Genomic DNA, 25,678 nt, shown 5'->3' with positions numbered 1-25,678 from the left:
CCATAACTATCCTATTTATAAAATTGTTACCTACTTCTTTTCTCATTCTGTTTGAAAACGTTTACAGGGAAAACTAAATTCTTTTTCAGAAATACGGGAACATTTTGTTCATTTGAACAATAAAATTATTGTTAGATGTTTGAAGGGCATTTAATGAATAAACATTTGTTTCTGACCATTTAAATATAACCAGCTTTCATTTCCGACATTATTTTGATCTAAATCAAACAAAGGATAATGATAAGAAAAAATACAGAAGATTTTCTTACTTCACGAATATACTTTTGTAGCCCCTCGACTCCGTATTTCCTGATAACAAACCAGAGTTTCAACGAGCGAAATCTTCTGCTTAAAGGGATTCCCCAGTGCTGAAAATTAGTAATACATATTAAATACGTAAGTATTAACATTGAAAGTGTTTTTGTAATATAATGCAGGCGTTATTTTTGAAAACGTCTATTAGAAATATGGTAAAATATGTGCTGTAACGAATTAATTCTATAGCACATATTTTAGTGAAAAGAAGAAAATACAAGCATTTCAGAACCATTCTTGAAAATAATGCTCAGATTACACCTTTCAAATTTTGAATATATTACTATATGGTATGGTCAAAAGTGTAATACATGGTTTGGTCTAAAGAAAGCGTTGCACAAACATTATTGAAAATATAGCGCATATTGTACTTTCGAAACGTTTAATGTGTTACCACGAGGAAAGAATTCTGAATAATTCAATCATTTAGGAAGTTATAAAAAGGACCTTAATTTTATCGCTAGGTAATCATGCGGTAAACAATGGAATTTTGCACGAACATCTGAAAGGGGCACGTTTACCAGATATGAATCACTAGCACAGGTAATTTATACTTAACAAAATAAGCATTGACTTATACACTGCCGACCATTAAAATTACTACATCATGAACAAAAGCGGTTCTTATTTATTTTGCAAATATATTAAATATATTTTGATGGAAGGATGAAATACAGGTAATTTTGAAGTGCATAATAAGTTGAAATAAGTACTCCGAGCATACGCCTCTGGCAACTCAATAGTAACTATTCTATGACTTGGTATGGAGTTGAACAGGTGAAACGTCCTGTTTTTTTAAGTCCACGTGGCTTCAATTCGACCCCAGATGTTTTCTCTCTCTTTAGTTGGCAGCTTTTTCCATGCCTTTTCCCTGCAACTACTAATCAGAAGATTTTGACTAGAGAAAGATTTAAAGCAGTGGTTCTAAACCTTTCTTGCTCCATACACCCCTTTCACTATTGCTTGTACATCATTCCCCCTTCCTTTCCCAAATTCGAAAAATTCATATACATCTATCCAGATTTAGATCATAATTTTAACGGCACAGCAGGAGACAGACAAAGTCAGGTTGACCGCATTCCCCTCTTGAAGCTTCGGAATTTTTCTCTGGTTGAGAGACCCCAATCTAGAGAATACACCGGCCAAGGCAAGGCCAAAATCCTGCGCATTTCGGCAACACATGATTTTGCAAAGTTCTATTAAAAGGTGAAGCAACAAAGGCACTGACACAAACTCAGACATTAATGACCACTGATATTACATAGGATTAAAAGTTCAGTAATATAACAACGCTTGCTCTAAGTAATGAATACGGCTTAGAGGTGAAAGTGCTGTGTACGTACTGGCATCCCATGCAGAAAACCAGGTGGTGGGTGGATATGCCGAGGAAAAAAATGAAGCTTCCAACTTTCGTTCTCCTCAGTGTATTCACATATGTACACAGCCATCATAATGCTATAAGTCAAAGGAGGAATTCTTCAGAAAAGATGATGTCATACCAGTTTTTTTCCAATGGCAGGCTCTAGCTGTTCATAGGCGTTGGCAACTACTAAGGTCGGAAGCGAGTGTTTCTTTCCTACGAAAGCACCTAATAGGGGGCCACCGTTACCTATTATGAAGGAACAAACAAATTACATCCACGCCTTCTCCAGGCCTCGAATCCGAGCAATGCGTCCATTGATGCGTCTATCTGCGGTGCTGAACGTACTAATGCTGGCGCTGATTTCTATGCTGCATCACCAAAAAAACTATAACGAAGCTATAGTTACTTGGCTGACAGTCTACAGCTTTGCACATTCAGGCTACGATTCGCCTGTGAATGAATCCTGAGGCGCGTTGGTAGGAGTATTTCCCACGTTAAATTCTACTAGGACCTACAATACAAAAAATAATGAGTAAACGAGATTTACGATTCAAAAATTGGCTTCTCAGTCTGACTTTTTTATATTGTTTCGAGGTGTTATTACTCTTACCTATAATATATTCAAGTGGCGAAATAATGATCATTTACAAATCCTAACAAGTTCTTTATTTCATGAAAATTTCAGTTTTGTTATGCTCTTCTTTCATGTATAAAGGTCAGCAGTGTATCCATACTAAATTTTATATACCCTTATAAATCAGTGAAGTTCTGGCAAGGTAATCAAATCTAGTATATAAGATAAAAATCTCCAATTAAGTGAATCGTGTTTTGATATCTTATGTTGTCCACTCTCATATTTTCTTCGTTACATGGAAGGTCTTCCAACACTAAACTCTCAGTTTCTTTCAAAAAATATATTTTAATCTACCAGCAGCTAACATATAATAATATAGGAATTAGCTGTTAATATTCCATAGAAAACCACTGTCTCCAAATTTTTTAAACATGGGATTTGTGAACATCAATGGAAAAATTCCAGACGAACTTCCTAGCCAATAATAAACTTTCGGACGAAATTTTAAAATTTCATCAAATCTGCGAAACAACGTTGCATCGCCGAATACTATAGTCAGATAAATCAAATTTTCAATTTCCTTTTCACATTTATTCAGTAATAAAAATTTTTAACATTAATTACTTCTACATTATAAAAAGTATTTCTGCATATTCTGAGCTGAGCACTGCTTTTTTTCCAAATAATTTCAACGTTTTATCGGAAACGCTTTAGAAGTTTCTGAATGAAACTGCAGTCTGCCCTTGGGTGAATTTTAAACGGATTTAGGAAACGAACACAGTGGATTCTAGACCTTCAAAAAGAAAACAATTGAATTAATATTAACAGCAAAATTCCTGTACATGAAGCAAAAACGCTTTTAGTTATTAAGGGTAAAATTTCTGTTGGGGTTTGAGCAGTTTTAAGAATTTTCCTCTCTTGGGTCAAGACAATATGTTGCTATTATTTCAAATGGCCTGACAATTTGCAACTTAACACATTCTTCGAAATGGTCATTCCCGATTCGCCATTTATTCGTCTCATCACCACCTACGTTCCCCAGGGTGCACCACAAGGGACAATCGAATCAAATCTATGAGAAAAATAAAAAGTGATAGCAAGAGATTTTGATGGAGAACAGCCCTGTAGCGGATCCAAGGGTCTTTTACTTCTTTTACACTAAAATTCTCAGAGAATACTTCTCATTTTCTAGTACATACAATGCCCCTCTCCATGCCGCACAGACACTGTACACTTACAAGCATCCAGGTCTTCTTGGACATCAAGCAGGGCACATAGATAAACCACCCTGCATTCTTAGCCACTCTAAATCTCAGGTTAAATACTCGCTAGAGGCTTCATCTTGCAAACATTAAAATCTGTTCTTTGAACTTAATTACAGGAAAATTCTTTAGGGTTTATTTCTAATATATTATATACATTGAATTCTTATTAAAATGAAACTGTTTTCAATATTTTATAAATATTCTTCTTTTTTTAGGGCTGCGAGTAACGTTAACTTGGAATCAAGTTGTTAGTCAATGTCTAAAAATTAAGAAGACACTGAATTAGACTTTGAATTTTAAATCACATTTTTATACAGAATACAATGTGATTTGTGTTCTCTATACACATTCTGTATGTGATTTGAATACATACAATGTGATTTGGGTAATGTTTCAAAATCATATGCACTCAAGCATTTGAAATCAACAGATATTGCGCAAGAAGGCATTTAAAGAAAATTTCTTATTTCTGAAATTTAAAAGAATCCAAGTGAAATTGCAGTTGACAAAGTAGTAAGAAAAATACACGCCTCATTGACTTTGAAAATGAATTAGATAACGCATCCGAAATGAATTCATAAATTTGGAGGAAAAGTATAAATCATATACTAGTGTGCAAAACATAAGCAACTTTTCTGATTTGGTCTGCAATTACAAAACTTCAACTGGGAGACTGGAAATTGATACCACAGAGACGCAATATAGATGACGAAATTATAGTAACAAAAAAATTAATAGGACGCATACAGTGCGGAACGAGTAGAAAAAGAATGGCGTTGGTGCAATAAACTGTCTATCCAAGAGGAATAAACACAAACCAGAAAGCCTTAATAAGGGATATGACCTACTACCTGCAATGTTTGCGTTGCACCGTCTATCGACACTCAGCATCAGATCATCTAGCATTTCTTGGGGTAAGAGTTCCCATTCTTCAAACAGCATATGTTTCAGTTGCTTGGTGTTCTCCGGAGGATACGATTGTGTCACCAGGTGTCTCCCTAAATTTTCCTACACATATTCAGAGGGATTTAAGGAGAGCCACGCTGGCCAATCCACTCTGTGTATATCAAGGTTTCTTCCAACAGCGTGAGTCCTGTGTAGCCATAGATTGTCATCTATAAAATCGACGTCGGGACCAATGGCACCATGGAAATGACACAGGTGGGGAAGGATAACTTAATGACAGTAGCGATTAATGATTATTGAACATCTGTCGAAAATGTTGAGCTCCGTTCGTCAGTTCATAATACTTCCACCCATACGGTCTCGTTTCCTTATGTTAGTGGGATGAAAACATGTTCCTACCTATCTTCATATCAGCTGCTACTGAGAATAGTTTGTCAGACTGAAACTCCATTGTTGAGGTATCCAGCCTACACATTGTAAACGGGGCCGCCGATGGTCTGCTATCAGTAGTACGTAGCATTAACGAATGGCAAACAAATAGGCCACTTTTATGATGTTGTCGGGGAGCAGTAAAGCGGGACATATATCTTCCGATTGCGTTAGCAATTGCTGAACAGTGTTGCCAGTTGTTTTTCTTGACCGACCATCACCAGCCTTTCTTACACTTTACCTGTCATTTGCAAGACTTTCTAAGCCCGTGAAACAACACTTCTATTCGCTTCAAACTCTTGGGCGACAGACGTCAAACTACGCACCTTCTCAAACTTAGCAATCATTTTCTCACGTGCAAAGATGTCTTGATGTTTTCTTGTAGTCATACTGCAAGTACAATCACTTTCACTTGCATACGATAGACTGAAAATGCTCCTTTCTTTCTTCTTTTTAAGTTGCCTTGCACTGCCTGCACTATCTTCTCGTGTTTGAATACCCGAACGTACCCTTTGATGTCATGCTGCTGATATTTGCATATGCATCACTTTTCTACACTTTTCTTTTCATTGTGCTGAACGCTAAAGAACTTTTCGACAAATTCACGGTTGTTTGTATAAAAATAACTTTATTGCTTAAGTTTTGCACACTGGTCTATATCACAGTATTATTAGGATAAAGAAGAAAGCGTCTAGCGGGTATGACAAGAAAACAAATTACGCCTTCTTATTTCCAAAAGAAATTTAGGGAGTTGAAAAATTTACAGAAATTTTACTATCGAAAAACATAGTTCCAAAAGCCTGATTATGGCAGAATTAAAAACACGGAAGACTTTTTAACGCACATGGTTGATATTGATGTTACCCACGAGAAAAAGCTCTATAACTCTCCTGTAGCCCCTGCGTTCGCTGTTATTTGAACCCACATCGAACTACTTGTGGTCAGCGGATGTACCGTTCAGCCGCCCGTAGCCTTTCGTTTTTTAAACTTGTTTCTTTTCTAATTGATACTGGCGTAAAATATTGATTACAACTTTGATAAGCTTTTTATGCATCTCATATGTAATATACACTTAGTCTTCAGTCATGTTTGCTATACCGTAGAGCAAATATGCAGAACTCGCGGTCGTGGACCGCATGCGGCCTTACGTTCACCCGGAGAAAATCATAAAAGTGATGAAATTATAATACATCAGAACAAAATTCCTCATATGTCGAGGCACATATATATATATCCTGGTGTGCCATCAAAGACAGTTGCAATTCTTTCTTTAAAAATTACATTCTAACCGACATTGAGAAAGTGCAAGCCCATTTAAATATGAATTTAACATAAATTCAATTCGACCAGACTCTAAAGCAAAGATTTAATGCATTAATCTATTCCCGAATTTTGTAAATACTTGTGTACTTGCCTGGACGACTTCCAGAATACTGTAAATTTGCATCGTACTTAATTTCCGTTTTAGGGAGTACTTACCAATGGGAATAGCTCTTCTCACTTCGGAAAAGAAATGAGCGAGGTCCAGGTTAACAGAAAATCATCTGACCTTTGTTCTGTGCTAGAAGCATGTTTTCACACATCTTAAAATTGGTTGCAAGAAGAGGATACACGGTGTCGGGAAAGAACAGGTACAGGTGCTATTTCTGGATACCTTTATGTTCCTACACTACAGTATTGGATAAGAATTTATGTGTTTACTTACTTTTCCACTCATTTTATCACTAAGTACGAAAACGGATTTGTTCGAAACGGAAAGCTGTTTCTTGCGGCCTGCACTATTGTACATCGATGATTATTTGGCTCCCTTGAAATAATGAATTTGACAGACATGACGTAGTGAGTGTATACTGTATGAATCGCACTAAAATAACTACAGCATTAGACATCTTTCCACAATAAAATGGTTTCCATATAGGCTTCCGAAAGCCTGCGACGATAAAATCAAGAAACTAGAACAGTAAAATTTTGACTAACATCAAATTGCACATGAAGTTGTAAGTATGTTTATGCATAAAAGAAAACAAGCAGTGTATACGGAGAAGTAAATAATATTTAATTTTTAAAAATTATATAATAGCGTCACATTTCGGTCATTAACAAATTGATGTTCAAAGCTAAAACATTAACAAGCTTACATTAATAAGCTTACGTGACCACCTCGGCCCCTCACACAAACTGTATAACGTTTGTAAGTGCTTTTGAGGAAGTGATCAACCGTAGCAGATGTTAAAAACTAACATTCCTCCGTTAGAGCAATTTCCAACCATCTAAAACTGACTGGGGGAGGTAAACGTGCAGAAAACAGCACTCCTTAGGGCATCTCTATGACCTTTAGTGCGTTTAATGTCAAGGGAATACGAGGGCCACTCCATACGTGAAATGCCCTCATTCTCCAGACGCTTGTTAACGACGTTGTGTGGATGAGGATCGACAACAAGGGCCATATCTACCTAGGTTTTCAGTTCTGCTATTTTCGAAAATTTATAACCATTATTCCTGGTTACAACTGCCAGGTCTTTGAACATATTTCAAGAACTTGTACTTAGAAACCGGTTTGCGTATATTGTGGGCATTTACATACTAGTCTGTCCAAGAACTGTATTGCTGAACTTTTTTGCTTTAATTGCTTAACGCCTATTAAAGTTTCTAACAGTCATCATGACACTATACATGCTTCTAACTCGTCCGATTTATCAATCTCATCTGCCTTCTCTGTTACAAAATTTAAAAATTCGAATTCATGTTTTATGTTTACATTTGACAGAGTGAGCCAGTGAGTTAATGTTGCCATCATTAACCTGTGAGTTAATGTTGATGCTCACAGGTTAATACAAACATTTATCTATGAGTTAGTGTTGTTTCTTGTTATAATGTTTAACTGCTTTGTTAGTATGGATATAATAGAAGAATAATTATAATGAAACTTCAAAGCAGCATATTGAGAGTTGTAGTCAAATTCGAGAAATTACCAAATGATCAAAGCCAAACAAAAGAGTGGCATCTTATATTGACTATCCTGCTTCAATGCATCTGACATTACGCTACGGCTTACCATCTGCGATACGTCTTCTTTCAGCCATAGAGAGACGAATGCCATCAAAACCTATCCTATTAAAGTTATAAACCCCTCGTATCATTATTTTAATGAACATTCTCAAACCCTTCAGAATGATGGCGTCTTCAACGACTGCCTAATTAGTATATGAATCGGATAATCAGTCGTGATTGGATGCAACATACAATATTTGAATATTGTCGTATGCATCCGCAGCTATTATCAGCCTCTCAAATTCAACTACTCTTTTAAAAATTGCTGATTTGCATTTACTGCTTAACTCTTGGCAGGCAGTGTATTATCTGACCTAATTTTCCAAAGATCAAGTTCTCATCAATTCTATAGTTCTGTTTAACGTTGCATTTTAAGTTCTTACGTATTGAGAGCCAAAGTACATATATTTTGCTCCTTACCTCTTCATTATTTCGTTGTAAGAACAGATGAGCTTTTTACTTTTCCAAATTTTCGAAACTGAATTTTGAAAGTTATCAGATAGCGCTTTAATGCCAAATCTCGTTATTGTTTACTAGTTTTAACTGTTATCTGTAGAATATTAGCACCCAGTAGTTTTACTATTATGCATTTCTAGATAAGTAAATTTACATACTTTCATTCAAAAAATATGTTTCAGTGTTAATACATCTTCCTTGTCGCTTTTCAGCTTAAGGAACGATCCATCTGCTTCGCTGAGGTTCACCAATACTGACAGGTAACGGATGGAGACCTTATGTAGCTTTGGAAAACAATCTCTTTTAGTCGCCCAGGTACTGGCAAAGGGGGGGGGGTATTCGAAAGTTTGTTTTGCATTTTTGGAATAGATTAAATTTGAAGCTTTTTTCGAATAAATTCGAATGGATGAAATATTAAATTTATTTAAATCAGAAAAATAATCTAGAAGTTGCAATAGACATGTAAAAATATAATATTTATAATTATAAATTTTTTGAATGTATTCAGATTTCGCTGAAAAATTTAATATTCACGAAATCTTAGAAAATCTCTTAAAATGATTATCACGAAATTCGTTTTGCAATAAAATTGCGACCCTAGTTATAAATAGTGAGACAGAGGTCTGAAAGTCTGCAGTTTTCTAAGAAAAAGTGGCATTATTCCACTAACTACAGGTTTCTTGGAAAAAAAAACCTGTTAACTACAGGTTTTTTGAAAAAAAAAAACCTGTTAACTACAGGTTTCTTGAAAAAAAAAACCTGTTAACTACAGGTTTCTTGAAAAAAAAAACCTGTTAACTACAGGTTTCTTGAAAAAAAAAACCTCTTAACTACAGGTTTCTTCCATCGTTGAAGCGAAATGAAGCTAACGTAATGAGGTATTTTCTTTAACACATAGAAAACATATGGTGAATGAAAAATTATTTAACATTTTATTTTCTAAATAAATGTGTGTTTCTAAATAAGTAATATGTGAGCACGTCACATATTACAGAACGTAGTCCGATCCTGTTTGGAATAGGTTGAATAAGTTGATAAAAAAATTATGGCTAGCTTTTCGAAGATAACTCAAGAGAACGAAATGCTCTCCAGATACAGAGAAGAATCCCAGTCAAGTCAGACACTTCGATGATTTAGTGAAATGTTGAATACACGCCGCATAACCGCCACGGAAACCAGGCGTAAAAAGCTGGGTAGGCATAGTAGTGACGTCAGGGGCGTTCCTGATAGGCTGAAAGTAAGGAGTTAACTAAAAATATCTCTGGATTTGCAGGAGGGAGAAAGAATTGTGTGAAATTTAGTATAAAATTAAATTCATAAAATGGTTATAACAATTAAGCCAAATAAGGGAAGATTTGAAAAACAGTGAGCACAAAGTAGACTAAAGAATGGATTGGAATTTAGGGTCATAGCCCAGAAAGATTTTTTGATGTGAGACGCCCCTAGAAAATCTAATTCATAAATGGAAGATATTTTTTGAATAATTTAGTCTGCAGAAAGATGGAAAGTGTGATTTTCTGATGAACAGTGCTAGGCAACAGAGAATTCCCGTGTTTCCTTTTTCCTGACATATGCCTTATGTTCTTCACTGTAAATTTAACTTTCGGGTCGTTTTTCTACTCTCAATAAAATTCTCTATTCCATACTTAAGAACTCCATTCCCTATAGGAATTCCTGGTGTATTTACAGGATTCCTTGCCATTGTGGCTTGATTTACATTGGTCAAACTAAGAGAACTTTAAATTTTCGTATTAAAGAATATGAGGCATATGTCAGGTAAAAGGAAACACAAATTTTCTGTTGCCGAGCACTGTTGATCAGAAAATCACACTTTTCTTTTTTCTACAGTCAAAATTATTCAAAATACACCTTCCATTTGTGAATTAGATTTTCTAGAAGCGTTTCACATCCAAAAAAATATTTGTGTACAGACTTTAAGAGACGAAAAACAAAAGTAAACTAATTTAAGTAAAGGAGCACTGTTCCGGGAGGCCTTTTTTTTATTTGCTCTAACGTGAAATTTATAATCCAGTAGTAGTATATTTTCATTATTTACATGTCCAATATTACTAAAAATTTCTTTACAATGTCTGCATGTATTTTGTTAACATTTTAATTTTATATTCTTTATGGATAGCACTATTCCTTACAAGCCATCTGCTAGCTATAATTTCTCTCAGTTGTTGGGCTAGCACTTGGTTTTCTAAATGGCACTTTAGAATAATATACTTTAATAAATATAGATATGCTTGATAACAATTGTCATTTTTTAGTGTTATTTGATGTTTAAAACTCAATTACGTATACATTTATTCATGTCATTTGCAAGAATCATTCAACGCAATTTGTTTTTAATTGCTTCTTGTCTCATACTAAATATGGCATTACAGATTTCAAATACTAAATTTTATCGTAAATCTAGGCCAAATTAAAAGTGCCTAGTTATGTGTGTTTCCATAATTATTTCTGAAACTAATTTCACAGTTTAGAATCCTGAAATGCTTTAAATGATATAAGAAGATGTCAGCAATACTGCTAGGCAGTATCAAATGAAAATATACTCACTCTGTAGTCGATGGATTTATCTGAAAGAAAAAATAAGGACATAAATTCATAAGAGTAGAAAACGTTAAACTTAAAATTTAAATTGTATCTTCGTATCACCATTAATTATTTAATAAGTTTATTATTTATTAAAAATTATCATAATTAAAAATTTATTCACTTTTTCAGTATAGTGATATGTTTATCACTAAGATATTATGCTTAATAAGATTTACTGCCAACGTAAAACTGTCATCATATTTTACTTTTGTAATAATTTGAAAACAGTTACTCAGAGCTCATAAATTAAGATAAAGTCAGTATTTTTATTGTTGAAAACATCTATGAAATTTGTTATGATCAGTTACCTGAAAAACTATGCTGCAGATATAGAGGATCAACAACTAAAGCTTGAGTAAGTTTGAAACGATCCTTTACCCTAAAACCAAGCATAGATTTTATTATTTATTCACTTCACTTGCGTTTTTCAGTATACTGTAAATATATCTAAACTCAAATACAAACTGCTCAAACTTTTACTTACCACATTGTAGAGCAATCAAAATTCACTAACATCCATTTGTTCGGATTCATATTAAATGACATGGCATACTGAAATCATAATAATTTAAATGTAAAGAAAAAGTAACTAAAGCATTGAAGTATTGTGTATGAAAATTATTAAAAACAAAAAATTATATAATATCTTTTAGGTTAATCAAGCTCTTACAGACGTAAGATCTAATTCATGTTCCAATTAATTTATATTTGTGTTTAGAAATGATATGAACTTCTAGCTTAGGAAAAAAGAAAATAGAATTTTTATGCTCCATATTTGTTATTTAGAAAACTAAAAATATACATAAATACATAAATTAATACTAGCCGCTACTCGGTCAGCCATCGTCTGGCTTTTAAATGTACCGGAAAAATGCTTAAAGGGAACACTAAATATTAAATTTAAAAACTGCACAGAATTTTACTCTTCAGAACAGCTTTACCAAAAATAATTTCAATAAAAATTTATTACATATAAAAAATCACAATGAAATAAGCAATGTTTCTTAATACAAATATAAATTATCCAAATAAATAAATTAACCAACTTCCAGTTGCCTTCTCTCGACAAACGTCCAGTATCCAAGAGAAACGTTAAATTAAAAAACTGCACAGAATTATCGCCCTCATTTTTACGAGTGGCAACAGTGCTAATATCTGCAACAATGGCAACAGTGATATATTAGAAACAATGGCTGCGTGCAATAGCTGCTGATATAATGAGAGAAAATTATCGATTTGATGCGATTTCAACAAAAAACGTAAAATTAAAAAAAAAAAAAACTCTCATTCAAATTTTGAAAAAGTCGCTTCGAGGTGCAATGGCTGCTGTCTAGATGCACCCTATGAACCAAATTTCGTATCCCTGGGTCTATTAGCTTACGAGCAGCACGAACGTAAGACACACACACAGACAGACTCTTCCTTTTATTATATGTAGAGATAAAGCTCTTCACGCGTTACATTGTCTTTAAAGAATGGGCCTCTCTAGGAAATCATTATACTTTTATTTGTAAATTGAAGTTATGAATTCACGCTAATACATTGTAAAGCTATCAAGATAGGTCATAACATTTCATTATGTCTTAATTACTAAACTACTAAAGTAACGTATATTTATTTTTTATTTCATTGGTTTCTGTTTATTTACAAAAAATAATGATATTGCTTTTTTGTCTTATTTCAAATTAGTTGAGAATAAGCATCTTAGTTATTTTAATGAATCACCTGCTGTTCTAAGTTATAACACTTGTGTGTTCCAACTAATTTAGCGGTGATAATTACCATAAAAATAATGTGTTACGATTGTTCTATAAAGTGAATTATTAATATCAGAATAGCTAATCGTCAAACAAACAGTACTCAACTTTGATTAAAAAAACTGCTAGTTTTTTGTTACCTCACCACTCGGGAGCGTTCAAATTAAAATATACGAACACAAATTTACCAGACAACCTGGGCCTGGTTTAAAACTCAAAGTTTCCTTTCTGAAAGGATATAAATGCAACAAATTACATCTAATCTGAAACATTACTTAGCCCGTGACAGAATTTTGAACACAAATTTACCAAATAAGATCTAACCTATCTACTATAGTATTCCCAGCAAAACTAGCATTAGCGTCGCCTGCAGTCTGTTTACTTCAATCATGAGGGCAGCATAAAGCACGCTAAACTGTCACACTTTATTTGTAAATTTCCGTAAAATTCCTTGCGCCGAAATGCTTCTGGAATGAGCGAACTTCGTGTCAACAAAACACAGAAATGAAAGATCTTTCTCTTCAACTTTTCTACTCTCAGGGTGATCCCCTTTCCTTAAATTCAGTATTAGTTAAATTAACTTAAGTTTTTATTTTCAGCTTTGCCTGTCGTCTATGTCTGCCTTTGCCAAGGTACCTCTACTTGAATTCTCATTTCTCTGAACAGAGTGTCTTTTCTAAAATAAAATGTTTTAATTTGATCGACGTTCGTAGACGCTGTCTGTCCCAAATTCGTTTGAAAAATACTACATTACCTTTGATATTTTACCACTAAATACAGTCCTTGAAATTTGGGACTAAATTTACTTTTTTATTTTTTTTCTTCGTATAAGAGCGTATGATTGATTTTGAAAACTTTGTCTCCAATCATTATATCTACTATTATTAAAATACAACTTTTGCCTGTCCCTGGCGATTAGACTTATTTTACATTACCCTTGTCCTTATCGATTAACATTATAATGCCTTTTTGTTCAAACTCCGGCTTTCTCTCTCCCTCAGAAAATCACGTATAAAGTCATTATCTTTTTATCAAGAAATAATTCTGCCAGTGATTTTTCCGTTGTTCCATGTTTTGCGGATTGCAGTGAGTAAGCTAATTTTTTAATGTATAAATCAATCATTTTTAATGTATTCAAGTGCTGTGATATTTTCTCACATAACAATGGATTATCTGTACTATGTTTCTGTTTACGTGCTCAGCAATATTTAACGAAAGTCTGTTTGGGGTCTTTTTTATGCGTTTTATGTCCAGGTCTATGCACAGCTTCTCCAAATTGTTATTTACAAATTGCAGTCTATTATCTGAAATTATTTTTAGTTGAGCTCTGTATATTCAAAAGCAATTTTTAAAAGTTCGTTTGCTACAACACTATTTAAAGCACGGTCTAATGGTATTAGTGCGCACGGCTTCAAAACGATCAGCAATCACTAATAAATAACGTGTTTTATTTACTTTACTTCTAGCAAAAGGACTTAACAAATTTACTCCTAAAATTTCTTTTCGAAAATTATACAATTTAAGAAGCTCTCCGGACGGAAATTTACGTGTATACACATCTGGCATATGATACAGCTCTGGACAGATTGGCGTATAATTTGTTGCAACCTGAGGAAGAACACAGCTTCCTTCATTCTCTGTATTGTTGACCGCACCGTCATAGATGCTGAAATAGGATCGTCATGTAATTCGCGCAAAACTTATAGCACAAAAACGGCTGGGGTAAGTGGTCTTAATTCAAAATTTTCATTCATTGTTTTTATATAAAATAAAATATCACCGATTATTTCGCACGTTCGACCCTACCTCTAATTTCTATTACATTCATCGATTGAAACTATTAGGGATCTTTTAAATATGCATAAATTTGTCCAAATTCTCGATCCCTTTGAAAGTCCTTAATCCGCGTTTCCCTAGAATCTTGAACCACAGAAGTTAACATGTGTCATTTTATTTTATCGCCGTTTTCGTGAACTTAAATCTTGATAAAGCATCTGATATTTTATTTTCCCTTGCAATTAATTTCAGACTGAACTCTTCCAAATTCGAAGTCTATTTAATCATAACTCGGTATTAAATGTTGTGTATTTTCCAACTTTCTTAACACCGCATGATCGGTGAGTATTTAAACTTCTTTCTCCGAGAAATAAACTCTAAATTTCTTCACTGCACACACTCATGAATGTGCTTCTGTTCTGTCACGGAATAATTTTATTCTGCCAGACTGATAGTTCTATTAAAACACGCTATCGAGGTCCCCTCTCGCATCAGAACTGCTCATATTGAAAAGTGAGTAAATTTGAAAGCTCACATATGGGTCGGTCATTTTCAAATCCGGGGTTATGATCTCTGCATGTTTTAGACTCTGGAAGTCCCTTTTCTGTCTCTTCATACTATATAAACATTACGTTTGGTTTTCTTTTTGTTCCAAATGGGGTCTGGAAATGTCTGAAAAAATTTTGATAAACATTTTCTAACACAAGCATAATCCGAGAAACTTTAGAAAAAAAAATCACAAAAAAAGGTTCACGTCCTAACATCCTAATTTTTGGTTCTACTTTAAATTATTACTTAAGCTATCATATAAGTTAAAATCAGCGCTTAATAATCTTTTTCCTTCACATGAAAATATATAAAAATCGTGCTTACTTTGAGAAATAATTTTCGGAAGTGCTATTCAAATTAATCCGAGGTTTTAATTGATTAAATACATTAATAAACTTTTGAATTAACAAAAAAATATAATAAAGACTGTTTACATGGAGAAGTAACAAAATCTTTCCTGTGAACTGGAAGGCAGGCACTCAGTGATTTCAGTATCTAACAAAATGTCCATATGAGAATCACTAGAAATATCGCTCTCTAACTCTTTACAAAATAAATCAACTCTCTCATTCATATCACTAATTGGCTCATTTACTATTTGGCTGATAAATAACGCTTGCTCGTCGTAATAAACTGAAGGCTTTCCAAAATAAAAGCGTAATAGTGCCTCAACTGAGAACTCTATAAGACCCTACATAGTAGCAAAAAATGAATAAAAAAGGATTCAAAGGAATATGGAAACGCGAACGTTTATATCACTTGACGAGTTAAAGAGATGAGCTCTGCCTGTTTATATTAGGCCACCCCCAATCGCGAGAGCTGACACCAGCGTTCTACAGAATGTAATCAAATTGAAGGTCAGGATCTTAAAACTATATTCAGTTCAAAAGTAATGGACACAAGACAATATCTAGTGGTCTCTAAAACGTTGCAGGACACTAGCACAAATGTGTGACAGCCGGGGGGTGAGCGAGGAAAGGCCCTGGCAGCGCAGCGTGTCGGCCAGGAAATAAGTGCGTTTCTTGCTGGCCCGTATACGTGACAGCTGACAATTAAGTCTTTATGTCTTTACTCTGGCATTTCTATCGGTAAAATCTTTTTTCCCCGAAATTCTCACCTTTTTTCACCCTCGTTCCGAAATCCATCATTTTTAATGCCTTGGTGGAAATTTCCGGCCTTGCTCACCAGCTCTATACCCTTTGTTTCTGCGAAAACCAATTCTTGTCTGTAAGTCAGTTGCGGTACGTCATTTAATGTTTGGACGCTTCTTAATTCTACAGATTCCCTCTACTTTCGCTAAAAATCGCGGCATTATTATCTCTTGCTCATTCCTATACAATAACTTACAAATCTCCATTTTTCTAAGTATAAATTTCGTTAGTTCCTCACCCTCCGTTAAAAGCTGATTATACAACTCCGTTTCTAATACTCCGTTTTCCACTGATGGTAATGCTTTCAACAGAGTTCGATGCACCACCATGGTCTAACATAGCCTTCCCAATAAATTTATACGAGTTTGCATTTCTAAAACTGATGCAACTATTACAAGCTTTGTGACTCCGGCATAGCATGCAACACAAAATTCATCTGAATTTCTTCTAAAAATTTTGAAGCCGACCCTGTTCTATGAAAGAGAACATTCTGCTTGATCGTCGACGCCCTAAATGAGTCTGTTAACCGCCCAAATACTTATAATGCATTTCTTCCTTGCCTGGTGTCAAATCTCGCTGGAGCCAACACATTTCTATCTAATATCGCACTTTTATCTGGTCTTTCATCCAAAACCACCATCTTTTCACAACTATCTATGCCACCAAATTAAACTTTATGCAAAATAAAAAAGTCCACCAGAGTTTGAGAGGTGAAGCCGCTAGTAGTTCCGACTTGGGTTTCATTCCAGGCGAATGCGCTTGCTGTATGAGCATTTTCGTGTTTTTTCCCATGTGTAACCTATATACGAGCCAGTTACCCATAAGAAATCTTCCACCAAAGAATAGATTCGTCCTTATTAATTCTACCGAGAATACTGAGTAAAACGATGAGGATAAAAATGATAAAGGGAAATAATAAATTGATAAAGGAAAAAAATAAGAGTTAAAAAAGCGCAAAAATGCTTCATCCTTTACCAGGAGACAGAAATTTTAATAAACTAAAGCAAAAATTTGGGCTAATGTTTCACCACCAAAGAGCACTGTAAGTTTGGCCATACGCTTTATTATAAATTATATACAACTCAATATACATCGAAAACTCCCGAGTGAGCATTTTTCTTTGATGAAAATTCCGCCTAAAAATACTTTAGATTATCTGGTGTAATACAAAATACATTGGTTTTTATTTAATACATTCATTTCAAACACAGTTAAAATTCAGTTCATGCTGCGCAATGTCATTAATTACTAAAATTTGCTGTAGAAGTAAAGTAACAGAATTTTTGTTTTTAATTTTTCTTTTTTTTAATGAGTATGTTACCGTGGAAGATCAATATTCGAAAATGTCGACATCTCTGCTGAATGTCAACACATAGTAAATACATCCTTGTAAGACCGAAATTTGATTACATTTTTATACATTCGGATCATCATCGATGTATGTCGACAAGCACAAGTATGATCTGGTGGAGGCCGAAACGAGAAGCCGAGAAGATAGAAGTGTTCTACGGCTAAATGCAGTTGTAAAAGCAATGCACGCCCCCTAGTGCAATTCAAAGTGTCGTAACAGATTAAATTGCTGCAATAAATAAGATTGTATACAGTCATAGAATTAAGTACGCTTATTTGTGTAATTTTCTTTTCTCATTTAGAATGTATTTAGAATGTATTTTAAATTCAGCAGTTTAGATAAATGAGCTGTTACTTAAACTTTCTCCTATTTTAACATGCATCATAATACATTTTAATAACAAAGTATGATTTAAAAAAGCAACAAAAATACTTGTATTCAAGATTCGTTATCAGTGTATGGTGAATGTCGACATTTGTTGGCATAAGTGAGAAATAATGGTATTTAGCAAATATTTCATTGAACTATTTTGAACGACATTGAACTATTTTATACTAAAAAAGACAATGCAAAGAAAAATATCAGATTATTTTCCAAAAACTCAATAAATGTTTTGTTTTTAAAAGAACTTGAAAATTTTGTATTAATTTTCATTAAGTTCTTGTGGATGTTTTTGTTTCATTGATTGTTATTAAATACATGCATCTATACATATCTATGTAAACAAACGTACCCTAATAAACTTAATTTAGTTGAATATATGTCTTTTATTTTTTTTTTCAATATCCTTTAACACTAAATTCTTTTAACATGAAAATATATTTCAGTCCCCTCAATTTCGTGTTAAAAGATTTTCACTGTATATGTATTCATTAATATAGTTTGTTGTTTAACTGAATTTTTATTTTAATGGAGACTTATATTTCATTTCACTACGCTGACATAAAAGGAATACAATGGTAGTGTATGAATGTAGTGTAGGGACATCACTACCACATCATTGGATGTGTTAATGATGAAGTAGATGAGATAAATACACAAAAGCGGCGGTAGAAGCTGACTGGGTAATCCGACAGCGGTTAGCATCCACTATGTAGTATGTGAAAGCGTCGAATTTCAGCTTTAAAGATCCCAAGAGCTTCCTGGTAAGAGCTATCAGTACCGCAGTAAAACCAGTCAATTTATCTCAGAATATCTATCAAAATGTTCTCCGCGGATCTGTTTCTGTCAACTTGGTCAGCTTTACCACAGCGTTCCATGAAGCACAAGAATGGATAGAACTTTTTCCATAGTCATATGCAATACTTATCATCAACGAATCCATTCCATCACGAAATCCATTCCATCACCACGAATATTTATCATCCATCTTCACTTGTAGAAAATACCCTTTTGCTATGTTTAAAGCAAATACGAATTAGACGCTATACTTCACACTTATCTCGGGTGTAACCCACGAGTCCATTTTACAATGTATTAAACAGAATAATTTAATTATCAGTTAGTGATTAATTTTATTCTAAAATATTGTATTAAAAATCTGAATAAAATTTTTATTAATTTTCTCCTTTTGCTATGTTTTAAATCAAATAATACTTGTAAACGACTAAAAAAATGAAATTTTGATCTGATACTGTTCGAACCTACTCGTACTTCCTTAAATTCTAGTGAGTCTATATAGAGATTACTGAATGTTATTGAATGTTTTGGAAATCCAAAATGCATTTCGCTTTCTTTTTTGACAGTTACAAGCATCCAAATTTGCTTAAATTACTTAAAGTAAAATTATATTGTGCATGAAAATTTACTTACTTCTATTCCTTTCAGGAGATGTTTGAATTCGGGGCAAATTAAGGCACTGCCCGCATACGCCGCATCAACATGAAGCCAAACCCCAAATTTCTCACATATGGGTCCTATCTCGTGGATCGGATCAAAAGAACAACACGAGGTAGTCCCTAATGTCGCTGCGACCTATGAAAAATAAGTAAATTTCAAGTCAAAAACCCCATTTCTCGTTGAATTAATTTTGAGAAACTCTTGTTACATGGATTTCTAAATTTTTACTATTTTCTAAATTTGCATCAAAAAACTTCCTATTTTATATGGTGGAAGTAATTTTATTTGCATATTTGTTTATTTTACATTTCATAACTTTAAAACTTTAAAAACCAACTTTAAAAATCATAAGATTACGAAAGAAGAATGGATATAATCATCTAAAATGTAACGTTTTTGAAATTTAAATAGAATTTCATCCGAAAAGAGTTAAGATAGCCGCATTTACAGTTTTTAGAGGATGAATGTTCAAGTAGTAAATTCCTAAATAACTAGCATATACCTAAAATTTTCAGTTCCAGCTAAAGATTATTTTGGGCATGAATATTTTAGGCGAAGCATACTAAAATCTGCTAGAAAGATGAATTTCTTCAGTAATATGGTGTAGGATTATGTTTCTTAACTAAGGTTCCCTAAATTCTTCTTAAGGGGTTATCACAACTGGCGACGCTCCCTGCTAGACGGGACTTTTCTGAGAAACGAGACTCTGGTAACACTGGTTTAAACGGGAGGATTCCTAGAAAAACAGCTCCAATGGACGCGAAGTCTTAGTTACGGAAACGATGTACCTGCTACGCGGGATTATTTGAAACCTCCCCGAAAATTTCAGATCAACCAATCAGATGAAAGCTCTGCTTCTGAAGGATCATGTGATTCCAATCTGAGCGATAATCGATTACTGTTTGGCGTTCAAGTCTGTTTAGTAAGTAAAAATTGTAACCCAACCATGGAAATATGCGGGTCTGAGAATTGTCCCTTTCGACGTCCAGTCCCGCATTGCCGAAGCATATGTTATTGAAACTTAAGAATGGAGGAATAAAAATTTTTTATGTTGGATAACTGATGTTATACCATTCTTACTCAATCTTCAGTCACGTTTCTATAAAGTAGAGATGGAGAGTGCGTTCGAAATTAATTCTGCGAATGTGGTCGTACCGTCCTAATAATATAATATTTAGTTTTGGTGACTGAAGAGAATGTAAAAGGTAAAACATCTTATTAACCTGTCTAGCTGAGATGTATGAGTAACGTAGCGATGATGTATAAATGATACTTTCTGCAGGGAACAATGTTCGCGATATAAGGATGGACTTTTTTGTTTAAAATGGTTACGTAGAGTGCTTGAGAGTTAGGTCAAGCATACAAAAAGCCAGCTGATTTTTACATAGAAATATATTGCCAAAAATCCCACTCACGCATGCCAGAGAACATTGTTTGCCCTACCAATCGTGAGCAGCTTGAATTATTACCATTCGAGCCTGTGCAAATGTCCTTCTCGCAGAAATCATTGTAATGACAGGCATTTTTGAAAATGTTTACTGACACATGCATCGAAGTGGCTGGGATATTGCTAAAGTACAATGAAGTTATTTTAAAATTTTAAATATAAATACCTCTAATAAATATATTTTACTCCTTTGTATGGTTTTTCTCCCTCCCTGCTGCATGCCTTCGGGGTGTAATTGGGAAGCTCGTCGGGGTAAATCGGAATGTGCCGACGGCGCACTACACATTTTTCACGAATCCTGCTTTAACACAAAGCTAATGACCTTTAACATTATTTATTCTACCCGTACATCTAGTCGCTAAAGTCGGTTCTAATTTGCATTCCCCTGCGTGTGTTGCTGTGGCGGAAACGATTAACACTTTCATCTAGCAGATGGAAGATTAGAGGTTCAAACCTCGAGTAGGGCCCTTTTGTTATTTCATATTTCCTGGCATTGAATAATTTCGAAGCCAGAAAATTTGGACAAACATGAACGAACTTCTGTGATACGTTCTATATATTTCGGTCACAGTATAAGGTATTTCTCCCACTTCCCTAGCGTGTCTTTGTGGTGTAACGGTAGCACGCTGGGCCGGTATTCCAAAGGTCCGTGGTTCGATTCCCAGCGAAGGCGTTTGCTATTTTTCATCTTTTCTGCCTCTAAAAAAAATCCTAATGACAGCAACAGGAGCACCCTTTCTATAGGCTTCAACAATTAGCTTTCTTTGAATCTGTGATCTTGGACACTGCCACAAGACTCCGAGCATTAAGTGCAACAGGTGGGTTGGTGTAAACATTACCTCAGTAGCAGATTTCTTACTAACCTTATGTTGTAAAAACTTACAATATTACACTTATTTGGGGAAAAAACAGGGCTGATTCTTAGACAAGATATTTTACTGCATGAATCGATCACATAGTACAACTTGTAGAGACATTAGGTATATTTTTGGAAGCAGAAAAGATGAAAAATAGCAACCGCCTTCGCCGGGAATCGAACCACGGACCTTTGGAATACCGGCCCAGTGTGCAGAACCAATACACCACGAAGGCACGCTAGAAAAGCCGGAGAAATACCTTATAAACTAACTGTTTTATGTAACATAATTTACAGTTAAATTCTGGACACATCATCTTTACTTCCGTCAGTTAGACAAGAACTTCTCTTCTGTCTGTTATATCATGTTTCCAAACACGTGCATGAGTAACTACCATATAGCAGTGCAGCATATTCACGTGCCACCATAAATGTATCCGTGCATGACAGACATATTCATTCACTTGGGCAACTGGGCAGAATAATGTGTAGAAAGCATCTACGTCTGTCTAATTCTTTGATAAGTTTTTGGCCACACAAGAAATATAAATAAATATAAATAACTACAGTACCATCTGCATTTTCAAGGAAAAACATTTGTCATGTTTAGGTGTTCCCAAATTTTTATTTAACCCTTGTGGTAAAATGATGTTTCAATGGCATGTTACGTTTCCTCGCTGTAGGACTTATTGAGCCCTTAAAGCAGAAACATAAAAAAAACTTAACGAAAATGCAATTAAAACTAGCAACGAAAATAAGAAATAATTTTTCAAAAAAATCTATATTCTTAGAGAAAAGTGTCCTGAAAGAAAATAAAAATGAGAAGTCATTTGTCTTTTCGTTTCGCACAGAATAAGATTTTTATGACCGTTTTATTAAAAGTCAGAGTACACTTTTATTTAGTGCAGTTGTAAGAATTATTTTAGTTCCTGTGTTGTTTCTTATGTTAAATTTTCCCTAAACTTCTACTGCTTCGTCTACTGTAACAGAAAAGTTACGAGTTGAATTTAAAGAAAAATTGAGAGTTGAGTTAAAGTGTAGATAAAGGGAGAGCTTTGGCTATCTGGACTTGGAGCGCTGTTAATCATGTTTCTTCTTTCTTCTGATGTGCTGACTGTGGATCAGTTAATGTTGTACTTGGTTTTACATGAGAAGAAGCTCAGGCGAAAGGTCCTTAAAGACTTTTATTTATAATTATCAACCATTATTGTGTTAACTGACCTCAAAGAGCAGAAATTTAGCTTTAGCTGTAAACTTCACGATGAAGTACCGATAAATATTCTAGCCGTTTTTATGCGTTTGTTCTGACAATTCGTTTTCTAAGTTATGAAGGGACGAAAAGTCACCCGACAATCTATTAAGGCTATTCAGTTTAATTTAAGTAAAATTAGGATGCAAATATTTTGCATAATAACCGCTGAACATCTTTTTGCCATTTTTTATTTCCGTAAATGGAACAACGTAACTGCAGTTATTTTACAGTTTCCTCTACAGTGATACAAATAACTGTCTTGTGCCAATAAATGTGCTGGTACCCTCAAAGCACGTTGTTTAAATGATAAGAAAAGACGACTTGTTGATGTTATGTAAACGAATTTGGATAATAAACAGTGTGCTCGTCCTTCATTATCATATAAATGCGAATATTGAAGCACATAAATCTCTATTACATGCATGTAATGTTTTCTCATTAATAAACTCTCAGGCAATATATTTAAGCACGCCCACCTCTCGCTTACGATCACTACTTCATGAATCCTTTTTGTATGACACAATATTTACAGCTATTGATGTCATGCAGACTAAACAAAGATTTTGTGGGATGTCAATCGTATTTCTTGAAACAATATTTTACCTGATCTTTCTTTGAAATTTGGAATTTTCCCCTTTTCCGGAGAACAAGCAAGAGTTCTTAAACGGTTTGAAATTTGAAATCAAGTTAATATGAATCTATTCTAGGGCTTAAACACAATTTTAGAGAAGATAAACTGTGCTGGATATGCGATATGCGGTTTGCTGAGATACTTTTAAAAGATCATATCTTCATACAGAAGAAGATTAGCAGTTAAAAAGAAGAAATTCTTCTGAAAATTGCATGATAGTATTGGGCATTAACATTCCCAACCACACGGATTCAAAACAGCAGTGCTAGGATTTATGATTTGGTTGCTCGTACTCCAGACAAATCGCTAATCTTATAACGTGGCTAGGAACTTTACTCCTTGCTTCATACAATTTGGGGCAAGTCCTTCATTCAGACGATGGGTATTTTCTCCAGCTTGTTGGTCCAATATTTCTGTATGGAACTGGAAACAGCAATTTTCAGACTTATTACTCTGCCCTCCTAAGCCTTCAGAGAGGACAAATAGTCTATGGCTCATATGAGGGTTAGTAAGAAATGCAAAAATTTCTTTTCTTGGGAGATGTCCCAGAGGTTAGTCGAATATGCCATCCAAATATGTATCGCGATGGCCAGTTACGGTTTCAATATGCTCCTCATCTTTCTCGGTCTTCGTGGCTCCGAGAGTGTTGACCCTGGGAAGACGGATCAATAGGCATGTATTAGACAGAGATCAATTTTTAAAATTCGCAGTCTGTGCATTGGGAACCTGAAGGCACTATGGTAAGCGAGTTCTTTTATTCTCTTCTTGACATGATGTCCACTTCCTCCAAATTTGGAAAAGTTTTAAAGTTTGGGAGTCAGTTCGTGTACATCGAGCGATGCACAGTGTCAGAGAGATGCTTCTAGAAATGGCCATCTAGTATGGAAGAACACGTAATTAAACTTATTTTTTATAAGAAATAGTCTTGATTGCAACAGGGAATGTAGAAGCTAGTTTACCTGAGAAGCCATTTCTAGAAGCATCTCTTTCAAACTCTGCATCCCACGAATGCTTTGATGTAGTAAATTACTTATCAAACTGTCTTTAATTTGCAGGTTCAAATAAATAACATTAGTGATTTATGTTAAATGTTACGTAGAAAAAAAAATTTTTTCATTTAACTTTTATCTCTTTAAAACTGACTACTTGGTGCCGCGACACAAAAAAACTAAACTAAACTAACATAATCAAAACTTTTAAATCTTAAAGAGACATCAAAGAAAGATATCCTCCCTGGTGTTTTGGTAGAAACACGATTAATTGACAATAACAAAATTCGAAAATTCACTTCCACAACAAAATCTTTAACACGCTATCTCTCACTAAATTAAAACTAATTTAGATCTCCAACCTGAAAACACATAAATTTCAATACAAAATCAAGAGATAGCCCTAAACCCTAAACACTTCAAATACCACACAGATCTCTTTAAAACACCAGGGAAAGATACAATCTCACTATTAAGAAGTCTGCTTATCAAATTAAAATAAATTCAGTAAACAGATCGTATAGTCACCAACACTAAAACTGATTTTTTCCTTTTCCTACTACTGCAATATAATTACCCAGGGTTCGGTTGAAAAACCATGTTTCCGTAAGGATCACATGGGTGACCTACAGTAGACCACAAATTACTACACAAAAGAAAACATACAATAATAAAAATAATAAACACATTTATTGACGATTCCTACGCATTATAATTTAAGATAGCTGGCCAGACTACCCCTACAAAAATCTTTTAAAAGTTACTCATAGATTTTTCATATTAATCTCATATTTAACATTAATCCATTAATACAAAAATCATAGTAAAACACGTCACAGTTCTTGATCATTTTAAACAGGAACTCAAGAAGATTAAACTCATTTAAAAAAAACTAATTTAGAAAAAATCATATCGAACATAGCACTTAAACATTAAAACAAAGATTCACTTCCTCCAATTAGTTCAATTAACTTCTGACTATTAAACATTAAAAAAATACCTTCTCAGCTAGAAATTTAGTAAAAATATTCAATTTTTAATTACTTAACATGACAGCTCTTGCTTTAGTATTAAACATTTCCAAATTTAAAAATATTAATTATCAAAATAAAGCACC

The 25,678-nt window shown here is 34.1% G+C and overlaps 1 protein-coding gene across 1 annotated transcript in view; it reads right to left on the bottom strand.

Annotated features, from left to right (window-relative positions):
- Positions 1–25,678, bottom strand: part of LOC118197056 (aromatic-L-amino-acid decarboxylase-like) — a 189,121-nt gene that overhangs the window by 13,239 nt on the left and 150,204 nt on the right. The window contains exons 10-14 of the mRNA XM_085807204.1: positions 19,360–19,521; positions 11,448–11,515; positions 11,272–11,342; positions 10,925–10,944; positions 270–368 (exon numbers count right to left, since the gene is read on the bottom strand). Of these exons, the coding sequence (XP_085663330.1) occupies positions 270–368; positions 10,925–10,944; positions 11,272–11,342; positions 11,448–11,515; positions 19,360–19,521 (420 nt within the window). The remainder of the gene's footprint in view (positions 1–269; positions 369–10,924; positions 10,945–11,271; positions 11,343–11,447; positions 11,516–19,359; positions 19,522–25,678) is intronic.

This window comes from Stegodyphus dumicola, chromosome X1 (assembly GCF_044657685.1).
Source record: "Stegodyphus dumicola isolate Sdum_Otavi_A_Nest chromosome X1, ASM4465768v1".
Classification (NCBI taxonomy): Eukaryota; Metazoa; Arthropoda; class Arachnida; order Araneae; family Eresidae; genus Stegodyphus; species Stegodyphus dumicola.
Note: the sequence above shows the minus strand (reverse complement) of the source record. Positions and strands in the feature narration are given on the sequence as shown.